Source organism: Triturus cristatus, chromosome 11 (genome assembly GCF_964204655.1).
Source record: "Triturus cristatus chromosome 11, aTriCri1.1, whole genome shotgun sequence".
NCBI lineage: Eukaryota > Metazoa > Chordata > Amphibia > Caudata > Salamandridae > Triturus > Triturus cristatus.
Window position 1 is genome coordinate 533,432,965 of NC_140594.1, and position 15,388 is coordinate 533,448,352.

The following is a 15,388-nucleotide window of genomic DNA, read 5'->3' on the forward strand; positions in this document are numbered from 1 at the left end:
CTTATCTCACATTTGCAAGTTTCTACTTTCTCCCTTTTGGACGGGTTTTCTGTCTTTCTCTCCCCCATTCTCTTCTCTTTGTGTGTTTTCCTCCTCATGTTCTCAGTAAACGTCTGATGAGGAAAAATTAGTGCTTGTCCCCAAAAATGAGTACCGGTGGTCGCCACTGGCAACCACCGACTCAAATCAAACACTTCCAGCTTCCGCTCCTTGTTCTAATACTTGCCTTTGTCCCTGAACACTGCTCCACTGCTTTTAGGTTTGTGCTTTACCACCTATGTACATAAATATATACAGTTGAACAAGTTGTGACCTCGCCTTTTTCTTCATGCCCTCAAAATCTCTAAAGTACTTCTTTACTTACTTGTACTGGAAGAGACAGACTTTCCTATATCCACCAGAGAACGGTGTATTGGTTTTTTGGTCTGATGGCGATGTTTTCTTAATAGCACATAGCTTATTTTCTCTCTCAGCTCTGGCTTAAGGAGGCCATCTTCTATTTGCTTTTCAATTACATCATCTGTAAATAAAATATATTGAATCAGACTGACGCGCTCATACATTTGCACACAAAAATACATATTTGCAATATCAGGATACATTATATATGTAGAAATACATTTGGAAACCGAGTGTGGGTTAGGAAGAAACACCTCAATAAGGCATTTTAACTTTTATTTTTAATACTATATTCATAGTAAAATATACCGTGCCATGGTATAGTTTTTGTGGTTCATGGTGGCAGACTAATTTTTAACCCTATATATTTTAGAAGTAATACCTGTTAAAATGACGTACCTTTGTGGCCTCTTATCATCTAAATGTTCTTCTGACCATGCTCTCACAAGGAATGCGTCACCATCAAAGTAATGGAGCATCTTGGTAGCCACCTACCCTACTCATTTCTTTGACCAACATCTATCACCCACTCTACAGGCCCAATCCCATCAAAACCTACATTAAGGAATTCATGAAACTCATCCAGGCACTAAACCAGCATTAGTTTAGCTATCTTTTGTATGTCCCACTTCAAGCTAAATTTTGAAAGAACCTCTAATCACCCTTCTTGAAAACAGGAACATAAGTCAACTAATCAGAAAACACCACTTACTAACTAATCACCCACACCAAAGGTAATATTCTCGATTTGGTCTTCGCCACCATGCAATGCCTCAAATGCCACCTTTGCTAGACCGCTTTGTCATTGTAATGATTATCACACCTACACATACCTCTCATAGTGAATTAAACACCACCAACCCACAATACTGCTTATTCAAGGATGTCCAACAAAATACACCACTCAATCCCGTTAACATAATCTTTGACCCATGGTGAATGATCTCCCACTTATCGCTCAATACCATAGACTTGTTATTGTTAAAGATACTACTCACTTTAGGGATTAAAATTATCCTATGTGACTGGATTGTTTTTCAAAACATATCATATCATACTTGGTGGGCATGGGTTTGTTTCCTGAGAAGGGTAGACAATACTATTTTCAACAAGGACCATGTCCAGACGTCTATGGTCTACATCTGATCTCTACCTACAAAAATCAAAGCCCCCCCTGAACATAATGGACATACAACAACATCGCCACCTATTATCACATTTTTCGTAATACACCCATTACCGATAACCAACTGTAATTTAACGTCTCCATTCACAGTCAGTAATAGATGGACCAGGTCTCTCCACTCTCTGCTCTATTCCTTTTCTCATCTCCACTACTGAATACCCCCTTTTTGTCTTGTTTCGTTCTCTTGTCTAATCATCATTGTCCTTGTTTTGAAAGCACAACAATAGCTTATATTATCCAAGAACAGACTTTATTCTCTGTGAAACGCATCACTATTTTTGACATTTTAAACCTGACAATGTTGATGGTCTATATGATTCAATTGCATAACTAGCAACAATGTACAAAGACGTATCACTTCCTACATTCTTTGCTTTTCTTTCTGTAAGGAAAAACAAGTAAAATCTTTGGAACCCAAAAAACTTTCAAGTAAGAATTCTTTATCTTGTCACCCTCCTCTCACTGCAAAAATGATGTCAACCCATTCCTGTACACAGTCAGCCTCATCCTGAGTGCCAACACTGTGACTCACCTGTAGGTGTGTTATTTGAAAACTAAGCTTTCAACACCATGGTATGTTGAAAATGTCCTGAACAGCAATTGAACTATCAGCAAACAAGAAAAGAAATGGTGTAGAAACTGACTCAAAGACTGAAAGCCATCTGTTCTTCACTCAAAACCCTCACCACCACAGACAAAGCAACGGAGAATAAGTCAACCATTTTGTTGCCTCTTTCGAATGTATCAATATCATCATCAAGCATTGGCTCAAATTGGTCCCGTACCCCATGATCCCAAACTCATGTGCAATTTATCAGTTAGTCACCCAAAAAATATTTAACGTCATATGATCAGCACAAAGTAACATAATACAATTTCTTAATTCCCTACGTAACATACTGAAGTCAAACTCTTCCAAATAGCTCCCACATTTGCACCACATATGAGGAAGAAATTTTCCGATCCACTCTTCCCCAGGCACCAGCTCACCCGTCTCGATATATTCAATGTATCCCATGAACATGACATCACAAATTTGGACAGATCCTCCAGTAGTGGCAAAACAATCTTTAACAGCTGAGAGATCAGTGTTGAATTTAATTGAAGCTAAAGTTTGCTTATACTTCCGTTTTTTAGGAACATTTTAAGTTAACTTCATACTCACATAGAAATAACGTTTTGCAGGTAGAGTAAAGTTTACAGTGGGGTGTTGCCAAGAAGGCCAATATGGCACACGTGATCTGATCGGGCTCCCAACCCAGTTCTTAAGTAATCCCATTTTGCCCTGGTGCATCTGCCTTCATCTCTGATGTCTACCCTGAGGAGAGCATGAACCTGGAGGGGCTGTAGTTCCCAGGCAGGAGGGGGGCTGGTGGCGCAGTTGAGATCTTAAGCAGAGGTCCTGCCATTAGGGCCTGCCTGGCATTGCTGCCATGAAATAGGTTGGGGCTTCCCTGGAGCAGCTCCCCAGTGTCCTGTGTGTACACACATATAGTGGGTGTGCCTGGAGTCCTCGTGACCTCTGTCCCGTGCCTCAAACTCAGACTGATTACAGTGGCAGGTGTCCTGGGACTCCAGTATTCACGAGGCCTGGCCAGGACTTCCAACAGAGGTGCCCTTGAACTACCACTAAAGTGCTGCCTTTTCAAACACAGCCCACCAAACTCATCGATGAGCACTGTGAGGGACTGTAAAATGTTTGGGAAGCAAGGAGAAAGCATGCTGCTGTGGCCGGGTCTTCCACCAGAGGTGCACTCAAAGTGCAGTTAAAGGGCTGCTTCTCCAGACCCAACCCACCAAACACATTGCAAGCACTGTGAGGAAATGTAAAGATTCTTGGAAGCATGTTGCTGGATCCTGGAGGACATGTGCCTGACTCTGGGCAGTGCATGGGGATTTGCTCCCAACTTGGTCCCTGGGGCAGTGAGGCACTAGTATGCTGAGAGACCCCACCAAAATCAGGATGTCCTAAGTAACAGTATGGTACATCCCCGAAGAGACACTAACACTATACAAGGTTTCTTTTCCTATGGTGAATGTAAGGCCTGCAAACACAGTACAAGCTGTAATCAATTGCAGTTATCAAATACGAAAAAAGCATTTATTATAGGAATACATCTGACATGTAATTTGGACTTTAGTGTATATTCATTGAGTCTCCCATGTTCTCTCTTCTACATAGGCAGTACAATCCATAAAGCCAAGAAAAGAGTTATAGAACATCTAAGAGCAATTGTAAAGGAGGACAAACAATATCCCATAGCAAGGCATTTTAAAGAATTTCATGACAAAGATATCAGTATGTTAAAGTTCTGTGTGTTAGATAGAATCCCTGTGTCGGAAAGAGGTGACAACAGAGGTTAAGAGTTACAAAGATTGGAATAAAAAATGATAATAAAGTATGAAACTCTAAACCTGAGAGGTATCAGTAGAGATGAAGAATTAGCTGTCCATTTAGGGTGAATATTCATAAACACCTATGGTCTTTCCAGTTGTTAGAGTGGTCTAGTATGTACATTTCTGTGTAAATCTCGGGATGATCAGTTTGCGGTTTTTAAATTGTATATAGGATCAAGGTTGATCATCACTGTTTTTTATTTATTTCAGTAGGACATGAAGATGTTTGAAGGAAGAAAGAAAGGCTACAGAGCTGGAATATATCGGGGTCAATAGACCTTCTGTTAAAGGATTTAGGGAAATTATATATGGGTATAATTTGATATGTATATAGCCCACAGGGGCAGAATTGGATATCAAAGTTACAATGAAGATTATAACGGAAATGCAGTATAATTTACAGTACCATTCAATATTTTAATTCACAGACCCACTAGGGCATAATTGGGACAACAGACTTCAGGTCTGATATGACATAATTATATGTGATGAGTGGTAACAAAAGAAATAGTGCACAATAACTTGACTGATTCCCAAATTATGGGAATTGTTAAAATCACTATGGATTATAAAGTGTCATCCTGATGAAATATAAATATAATACCCATATAGCAAAAATATGTTTGAGTAGGAAAAACCTAAGTACAATGAATTCAGAAGGTTTGCCACAATGGACTAAATGTTACAAGATGGCTGCTGTGATTTCCTCCTAAAATTTACTTCACGTAGTCCTACCTTGATTGTGGTGTAGGTACTTGTACATGTAGAATGGTGCAGCAAACACAACTAACCCGTGAGCAAGGAGTGTTGAGCTCTGAAACTCGCCAGGCGTTTATTGCTGCTTTTGAAATAAATAACATGCTGAAGGAATTGAGCCTTGTCTGGTCTTTCTTTGTCGGAAACAAGGAGATGGAGGAAATAATACATTTACATTTTAAGCTCTAAAAACCACAGAAATTCAACAGTTATCACAAGTAACTATAACTTGTGGCCTGAGGTAACTATAATTAGCACCCGCACCATGCACACTTTTTCCTTAATAATTTCATTGCAAATGTTGTATTGATATTATCAATGATGTCATAGAAAATGCCATAAGTGATGTAATATGTGAGGTAATTAGCAGTGCATGGCAAGGGTACGCCCTTTCCCCTACAAATATACCTACCCTTGCCCACAGGGCCCTGGCCCACCCGGGGAGGATTTAGAAAGAAACAGAGGAACCCACACTTCTTTTTGTTTTTAAAAAAAATGCCAAAATTTGTGTATCCCCCATGAATTTGCAGCAAAATGTTTTAAAAAATGTTTCTTGCCCTAGGGACCAACCATCAGGCATGGGAGGTCAGGGCATCCTACCCTGACCCCTACGTCTTTTGTGTGTGGTTTTTTTGTAGTGCTAGGGATTGAGTCCTGAGTCCTAAGGTGACTGCCACCTCTTCCTAGTTGATTTGGTGTCAGCCAATCAGACCTCAGGATGAGATCTGTCGACTCCTCTACGGTGGGACATATATGAAAAAGTTAGCCTTAATTTTTCAAAAACTACTGAGCAGATTTACACAAAAACATCTAGCTTTCTACTAAATTTGGTGTGAATCTGTTCAGTGGTTTGGCTGTAGCTCTGTCTAATGTTCCTATGGAAAAACGAAAAGCAAAAACATGTTCTGGGACCCCTCCTTTTTTCTCAGCCCCACTTGATGGACAACCCAAAACTTTCAAATGTGCAAACTAGTCAAAAAGTAGCACTTTTTTGAAAAGTTTCGTGGAGATTTGTCAAACGCCAAAGTTATTAGCAACAAAAAAAGGGCATTTCCTATGGTAACAAGATCCTAACTATAACTACCCAGTGGCGATCAACACTGGGTGTAAATAGATATATATGAAAATGATTAGAACTACTTATGTAATAGTACATTACTTTTAACTAATTAAGTGCTTTAAATAAATTACCTGAAAGTCGATATTTGATAAATAAAATGATATTCTTATCTTAGTCACACTATATTTTGGCTATTTTCATTATAAGTATTGGAACAGAATATTACAGTAAATAATATTTTTGACACATTATTTGTGTCTCTCGATATTTTTGGTAATGATATTTTATCAGACTACCGGCTGCAGATCTCCTTTCTAGAAGCTGGACCATTTAGGGGCTCCTTTGTTGACAAGTGACTTTTTGATAATAGTGATGCCACGTTTGGAATACACTGTGGCGACCTCACGGCACTGCCTTTCTAAAGCTCTCCTGTGAGTCTTTGAAAGCCAGTGCTGTGGACCAGCTGCCACAAAACCGACCGCATTACAACTTGTACTTCGGCGGCCGGTCACAATGGAGTTTGGCGGTGTGGGAAGCGGGCAGTGGCGTGCCGCCCTTCTCCCACACCGCCAAACTCATACTCAGGCCCTTTGTCATTTTAAATGGTCACAAACATTTTTATTTGGTTAATCTCACCTGGTTTACCCCTTGCAACTGATGTTTCCTAGCTTCAGGATGCTATAATGTAGGCATGCTTTAAATAATAATAATACTAACAATAATAATAAGAATATTAATAATAAATAGTAGAACAACAACAACAATAATAATAATACATACATACATACATACACATAACAGCCTAGGCACAAGGAAGAGATGGTTACAGTGCTGTGAGGTTATATTTATTGAGAGAAAGATGCTATGATTTCAGTTGTTAGTTTGACTCAGACATTCTTAAGGTTTTCTTAGTTTCATGAGTGGTCCAACAGAGATGTAAATCATCTAGAACCTGATGATGCTTAGAGTTACTCAATTTCATCATTCAGACCACTCTGAAGGAACACCCAACATTGCTCATTTTGCGGTAAGGATGGGCATTGTGTAGAGCAGTCAACCTGTTGTTATAGACATTTAATGACAGTCTGTCTATCCAGAAGTCTTTAAGGGTATGCTGAGCCTTTGAGACATATGAAACTAATTTTGTTGTGCATATCTTGCATCTTATGTTACTCTAATGCTCTAATGACATAGCCTGCATACCAGAAGTGTCAGGGGCATGTTAGGATGTATGTGACATGCTCAGTGTTGCAATTGGAGAACATACCTTCTACTCATGGAAATTTCAAGCCCAATATATACTAAAATTGGTTGGGTTAAAAGTGTCGTCAACCCACCTGTGTCACACGTGGAATAAGGAGGAATATATGAAAATGTACATATATGATAGAGTTCGGCAAATGAAATGTTCCCAGCCAGAAGCAACACAAATGTTTAGGGAACCTTCATCAATGAGTAATTTTAAAGACAGATTGCATATTGTTGTGTTAATGACCATATGCGCCATGTTGTGAATGATCATATTATATTATAGGGATCAAAACACTTCATTAACCCCTTCGATGCTCATGACGGAACGGTTCCGTCATGAGCATCGGTTGAGCTGTGCTCATGACGGAACCGTTCCGTCATGACCACGCCCGCGCTAGAACCCTTCAGCACCGCGGGGGAATCCGCGCAGCGCTGAAGGGGTTAAAGATTTGGTAAGAAATATGATGAAAAAATATACCTTACATACAGCATTCCACAATTATCCTGAAAAAATGTCTGTAAAATATAGTAAATGTTGCCCCTGCTATGAATTCATCATGTGTATACTGTCCAGAATGTAATCTTTATGCAGAAGTCATTGTACACATGTTTATCAAATGTCCAGCCCTTCAAGAATTCTGGGATAGTATATTTCACTTGTTATCAACACAGATGCAGCTGAACCTTTGCTTAAATAACAAAGGGCCATATGTATGAAAATGCCCATTTGCGATTCTCAAATAGCGATTTTTTTCAAATCGCTATTTGAGAATCGCAAAACCCTATGTATGTAGGATTTGCAATAACTTTTGCGAATTCTACATATTCCTTAATTGCGAATCGCAAATTGCGATTTGCAATTAAGGAATACCTCCCCATTTATTCCTATGGGCCTAGAGGCCCATAGGGATGAATGGGAAGACATTCTCAATTTGTGATTCCCAATTAGAGAATCGCAAATTGGGAATGCAATTTCAAGGGTGCCAGGGTGTCAAAAGGACACCCTGTTGCACCCCTGAAATGAGCATGGGTGCAGATTTGGTGCACATACATGCCCTAAGCGTTACAACAAACAAATGATGGACGGAATGCTGACAATGCAGACATTCTCCCCCAGTCAAGAGATCTGGGTTAAATCCATCGTTCTTTTGCCCACTACGCCACCCCAGTTTAGACATGGCCATATGCAAATCAGTCTTGACCCTGTGCCTCATGGGAACAGTCCAGCCCGAACTGCCAAGCCATGTCTTCCCTGGACCGGAATCAAGCATCCTAGGACCGGTTTCTGGCTATCAGCCGTCATCAGCCAGGATAGCTTAACTCCAGTGGCGTAGTGAGCACGGGTCCCACGTCTGGGAATACCCATCCCACTTAGGGCGAAAAGCGTTACAACAAACAAATGATGGACGGAATGCTGACAATGCAGACATTCTCCCCCAGTCAAGAGATCTGGGTTAAATCCATCGTTCTTTTGCCCACTACGCCACCCCAGTTTAGACATGGCCATATGCAAATCAGTCTTGACCCTGTGCCTCATGGGAACAGTCCAGCCCGAACTGCCAAGCCATGTCTTCCCTGGACCGGAATCAAGCATCCTAGGACCGGTTTCTGGCTATCAGCCGTCATCAGCCAGGATAGCTTAACTCCAGTGGCGTAGTGAGCACGGGTCCCACGTCTGGGAATACCCATCCCACTTAGGGCGAAAAGCGTTACAACAAACAAATGATGGACGGAATGCTGACAATGCAGACATTCTCCCCCAGTCAAGAGATCTGGGTTAAATCCATCGTTCTTTTGCCCACTACGCCACCCCAGTTTAGACATGGCCATATGCAAATCAGTCTTGACCCTGTGCCTCATGGGAACAGTCCAGCCCGAACTGCCAAGCCATGTCTTCCCTGGACCGGAATCAAGCATCCTAGGACCGGTTTCTGGCTATCAGCCGTCATCAGCCAGGATAGCTTAACTCCAGTGGCGTAGTGAGCACGGGTCCCACGTCTGGGAATACCCATCCCACTTAGGGCGAAAAGCGTTACAACAAACAAATGATGGACGGAATGCTGACAATGCAGACATTCTCCCCCAGTCAAGAGATCTGGGTTAAATCCATCGTTCTTTTGCCCACTACGCCACCCCAGTTTAGACATGGCCATATGCAAATCAGTCTTGACCCTGTGCCTCATGGGAACAGTCCAGCCCGAACTGCCAAGCCATGTCTTCCCTGGACCGGAATCAAGCATCCTAGGACCGGTTTCTGGCTATCAGCCGTCATCAGCCAGGATAGCTTAACTCCAGTGGCGTAGTGAGCACGGGTCCCACGTCTGGGAATACCCATCCCACTTAGGGCGAAAAGCGTTACAACAAACAAATGATGGACGGAATGCTGACAATGCAGACATTCTCCCCCAGTCAAGAGATCTGGGTTAAATCCATCGTTCTTTTGCCCACTACGCCACCCCAGTTTAGACATGGCCATATGCAAATCAGTCTTGACCCTGTGCCTCATGGGAACAGTCCAGCCCGAACTGCCAAGCCATGTCTTCCCTGGACCGGAATCAAGCATCCTAGGACCGGTTTCTGGCTATCAGCCGTCATCAGCCAGGATAGCTTAACTCCAGTGGCGTAGTGAGCACGGGTCCCACGTCTGGGAATACCCATCCCACTTAGGGCGAAAAGCGTTACAACAAACAAATGATGGACGGAATGCTGACAATGCAGACATTCTCCCCCAGTCAAGAGATCTGGGTTAAATCCATCGTTCTTTTGCCCACTACGCCACCCCAGTTTAGACATGGCCATATGCAAATCAGTCTTGACCCTGTGCCTCATGGGAACAGTCCAGCCCGAACTGCCAAGCCATGTCTTCCCTGGACCGGAATCAAGCATCCTAGGACCGGTTTCTGGCTATCAGCCGTCATCAGCCAGGATAGCTTAACTCCAGTGGCGTAGTGAGCACGGGTCCCACGTCTGGGAATACCCATCCCACTTAGGGCGAAAAGCGTTACAACAAACAAATGATGGACGGAATGCTGACAATGCAGACATTCTCCCCCAGTCAAGAGATCTGGGTTAAATCCATCGTTCTTTTGCCCACTACGCCACCCCAGTTTAGACATGGCCATATGCAAATCAGTCTTGACCCTGTGCCTCATGGGAACAGTCCAGCCCGAACTGCCAAGCCATGTCTTCCCTGGACCGGAATCAAGCATCCTAGGACCGGTTTCTGGCTATCAGCCGTCATCAGCCAGGATAGCTTAACTCCAGTGGCGTAGTGAGCACGGGTCCCACGTCTGGGAATACCCATCCCACTTAGGGCGAAAAGCGTTACAACAAACAAATGATGGACGGAATGCTGACAATGCAGACATTCTCCCCCAGTCAAGAGATCTGGGTTAAATCCATCGTTCTTTGTTCTGATGACGGCTGATAGCCAGAAACCGGTCCTAGGATGCTTGATTCCGGTCCAGGGAAGACATGGCTTGGCAGTTCGGGCTGGACTGTTCCCATGAGGCACAGGGTCAAGACTGATTTGCATATGGCCATGTCTGAACTGGGGTGGTGTAGTGGGCAAAAGAACGATGGATTTAACCCAGATCTCTTGACTGGGGGAGAATGTATGCATTGTCAGCATTCCGTCCATCATTTGTTTGTTGTAACGCTTTTCGCCCTAAGTGGGATGGGTATTCCCAGACGTGGGACCCGTGCTCACTACGCCACTGGAGTCAAGCTATCCTGGCTGATGACGGCTGATAGCCAGAAACCGGTCTGTTGTGCTTAAAAGTAATTCAGGACGATTTAGAATTTGGGGGACAACAATTGGACGGAGTACCCTGTCTGCCAAACCATTGGTCTGCCCACCCAGTTGCAAGTCTGTGGACCTTCAGTTTTCCAATAGCAGTGCCCTGCTGTCTCTGCTGTCAGAAAACGTAGTTTAACAGCCAAATGGAGTAGGATTTTAACTACTGACCACTACTGACCACTTAGCAACAATTGGCTACCTGTGAGTGGACAGGGAGAGCTAGCAGGACAGAGGACAGTCTTTAGACTTGGATATGCCAGTGGGGGCTTTAGACTTGGATATGCCAGTGGAGGCTTCTCCATCATTTCCAGGACCCTCCAAGATAATCAGGCCCCAGTCACAGTAGGTAAGACAACCAGTTAGAACCTTGTCCAGTGAGAGAAGAGTTCATCTCAATAGGAGAGTGGCCAAAGAGCTGGAGACAGCCATATGCCATATTGAAACAGGGCCCCTGAGTTATTTTACAGTGAGAGAAAAAAGGAAGTTCTGCAAAAGGAGGTGAGGGGACTGCAAGAATATAGTCTGAATTATGTGGCAGATTGTCTCCAATCATTGGTTAGTGCTCACCAGGATATATTTGGTACCTCAGCCACCACCTTCTCAGACATTCCGAGACCTAGGAAGACTCCACCTGAAGAAGAAGGTGCTGCTGAAAGAAAGAAGGCCCCTGACTCCTGCTGGAAGAAGAGGACTCACTCAAGAACTTTAAGACTCCTGCTGGCATTGAGGAATTAGAACTTCTCCCTAATAGTTAGGTAGCTAGCCTCCTGATTGACTATTCAGGGACACAAAAAAAAGGACGACTTACTCCAAGAAGAACCCGCTGACTTCAGAGGGATGGACAATGTGTGAGTCCTGGCTAGGGAAAGATCTAGTGCATAGAAGTCTGCCCTGAGGAAGCAGGGGCTGAAGGACCGATCAGAAGGAACTTTCGCAGCAGTTGGAGAAAAGTTTGAACTTTGTCATTTTTCCCACTGAGAAAAACCAGGTCAAGGTTCTGAGGCATGCCAAGGGTGGTCACACCAAAGGCAGGCAAGAGCACCAGGTATGTCCTGCTCAGTGATTTTAGCTTAATTGAAAACTGGTTTAGTGGGACTTTGTGATAGGTACTTGTGGAGCCCTGCCTGGTTACGGTTTCCAGCCTTGCCCTGCTTGCAGATTCTCAGAACAAAGTTAATTAACAGGTCAGAGGGTAAAACCATGGAATAGGGCGAGGTGGCAAATCTATCTGACCAGGAAAACAAGCTATGTGGCTGGGAATTCCAGCTTGGTCCTGCTCAGAGGTTTGGTGACAGAGCCAATGACTTCAGTAGAAGCTTGACAATGCTGGGTCCCACTTTGAAAGACACTCACCGACCTTCACCTTGCACTTTGCTTCACTGAACGATTTTGACTTCCATTTTAGAGACTAAGGGCCAGATGTACAAATCTCATTTTAGGAATCAATCAGGTTTTACCGGCTGCTATGATAGGATTCAAATGGATACACATTTGGTATGTGGAAGGAGCTTGTCCCTTCCAAATACTGACTTAGGGCCCGATTTTGATGTGGTTAGGAATGCCTCCTAACGGCATTTGCTCCGTCCGAATCAGATCGGGAAAGTGTCTTTCCGACCGAATCAGAAAGGTTTCCAACCGACTGAGTATGATGTGAGTTAGGCGTTAGGAATATCCCAATCTGAACCCAACAGCATTTGGAATGACCGCGCCGTACGAAGCAGAATTGTACGTCTCTACAGGCTGCGTTTCTGAACGACTGATTACAATGCTGGATTCAGACAGCCTATCCGAATCGTACCGTCCAACTCGAATCGGTAGTCAGAATCAGAATTTGAGGGCCCGTAGCGGTCCCCCTGTACCCGGAGCCTTCCCAATCGGGTCCGTAGGAGTAACCATGGGTCCCGCCTTACCAGCCATGCACAGTGTAGCAGGCACCAGGGGGTACACGCCACAGGGTGCCTGATTTACCCCAGCCACCTCTTTCTTCATTGGGAGCCTATGCATTCGGTCAGAACACAGGCTCTTATTGAACTCAATGGGAGTCCAGCCAAATTGTATCTGGAATCATCCGGATGCATCGTACTCAGTTCGTCGTACTCTCCCGATACGAGTCGGTCGGAAACCATTCCCGAACCGATTCGGTCAGAATGATTTTCTAAACGCATCGGAATCAGACTCTTAGTATCAAATGTATAAATGCTTTGCAACTGTAGTTGCGGTTGCAAACCATTGAAAAGTTACTAACCCCCAATTTTGGGTATCAGTCTATTCACAAAGGGGTGGGCTTCCTTTGGGAACCCTTCACCTTTGGGGAATTTTAAGAAAAGATTCATGGGGAGAAGGTAACAATCAAGGGGACCACTGCTGTTCTCTGAAAGTTTCAAAAAAAGTATTTTTTTAAAGCAGCTTCATTTCTCTGAAGGAAAATGGCGTTCTTTAAAAAATACCTTATTGAAGTGCAGTCACAGACATGGAAGCTGGCTGACCCTTGCATGCTACCATTTCAATAATTGGGGCTAATCAGAATGAGTTGCAATTTATGCCCTATCTCATAAATATTAATGAGGCAGGTTGGACTGCGATCCACTCCAATTTGGAATTTTGTTTTTTACAACAAATTTTACTGAGATTTTTATACCCAACGGGGCGGACCCCCCACAAGCAATGTTCACAATTTGGAATTTTTATGAACTGACCTATCGGTACACAGTTTTGTTCACAAAATTCCGCACTGCTTGCAAATTGCACTCAATTTTGGCAAACAATGCAGCCGTAGAGGTGTCCCTAAGTCTGAAGGAAACATATTTGACCAGGATGGCATGCTTGGTGTATGCGATCTTTGCCTCGTTGCTTTCAGCCTGAAATTTCATTGAGGTCCTTGTCAACCATGATCTGTTCTTTTTCAATGGTGCTTTGCTTTTTCTAGATGCTTTATGCCTTAAAAATTAAAACATTCATAACTTTATTTATCCTTAACCTATATAATGATCCTGGTTTCTTTTGCTCACTATTTTAATCACAATTTTTCTACATTGGTCTGAAGATTTCATTGTGTGTTTTATGTTCAAATTATTAAGCACTTCTCTTGGGATGACCTCTTGCCTGTGCCTTTGCTCCCAAGGGTTGAACAGAGATTTTCTCTCAAAAGTGCTTTGACCTGTAAAGATGGTGTTTATTAAGTAGGTTGGGGTAACCCCATCTCAAATTAATGACAGTATTCTTGACAGTAAGCAAAACAATAATTTATTTAGGCCACACTGGTGTTTTGTAGAAGAAATGTTTAAATATAAATATTTTATAATGTACTATATTGTAAAAAGAAAAACCTGTGTAAAACCCCATGGTATAAAGGCTGAGTGAAATATTTGGTTTGATAATGAATTCAATATTGCCAAACAGCACATAAGAAAAACTACAAGAGAGAATTTCAAAACCTCTTAAAGTAGGATTTCTTTTTTGTATAAAAAGGCACATCACATTTATAAAACATTTGAAGGGGGCCAGAGAGAAACTCTAAAACTTGCCAAATTATGCACACAGTGGTTAAAGATAAAAATTGTGTGGGATTTTGAAAATTGGTAGCTTGTGGTTGCTTGGTTAGAGGGCCAGATAATCTGTAATGCAATAATGGGAATATTTTTCTGATTTAAAGAGAGTCCTGTAAAGAGATGAGGCAGAAATCAATCTGTTTGTTGTAAATCCAGGGATCATTTTCAACCTATTAGCGCAAAAAATCTTTGAAGTATTTAAATCAATCAGTAAAACCAAATGGTAATCTAAACATCATGTTTCAAGTAGATCCCTTATCATGAGCCCCGATATTGAATCCTCTCCTTAAATACATTATACATACAAGGCTAAATCTCAGCACCTTGGAGGGGAACCAATATTAAGTCTATTTTTAAAATATGGGAGATAAAAAGGGTCCTCCTACCTTCCATTTGATTTAATTGTTGGATTCTATTTCCAAAATGTATTCTATGCTGATTTTAGAAGCTTTAGAAGAATTAGCCCAGAGTAATAAATTAATACCTATTGAACAAGCTGCCGTTTGGCCAGGAGTGGGTAAAAACCATTACATTTTCGCTCTTAATTATCGAGGACTGAAGTTGGCAAATAAAGGCAGCTTGTTTGTTTGTTTGCTTGTAGAACTCTGTGCTGCGTTTGACCGAGTGGATCATAACTTACTTTGTAAGAAACAGAAAATAAGTGGAATTCCAGAGGGTCTGATGTCGACATACAAACACTTGGGCAAGGGTCCAGTTATCGTGTCGGAATGCATTCACATATGTAAAGGCGTAAGGGCTGTGTTAGCCCCTTTGTTGTTTGCATTTATTCTTGGCATACCTCCCAGGCATATTTTAACCTGTTAAGGTCAGCTGCCTAAGATTGATGGATGCCTAGCAAATGTTTTATTGAATGCCGAGGACTTGATTCTAAAACTGCTTTTGTAGTACGTTTTGTAGTACTACAAAATGCACTTCACAAACTGCGTGCAGAGTTTTACAACTTTGGACACTCAATATGTAAGTGTGCTGAG

At 42.5% G+C, this 15,388-nt stretch overlaps 1 protein-coding gene across 4 annotated transcripts in view; it reads right to left on the reverse strand.

Moving 5' to 3' along the window:
* SLC4A5 (solute carrier family 4 member 5) overlaps positions 1-15,388 on the reverse strand; it is a 753,917-nt gene that overhangs the window by 457,952 nt on the left and 280,577 nt on the right. For all 4 annotated transcript variants that reach the window (XM_085633456.1, XM_085633454.1, XM_085633455.1 and 1 more), the window contains one exon: positions 365-520. In XM_085633456.1, coding sequence (XP_085489582.1) covers positions 365-520 — 156 coding nt within the window. The remainder of the gene's footprint in view (positions 1-364; positions 521-15,388) is intronic.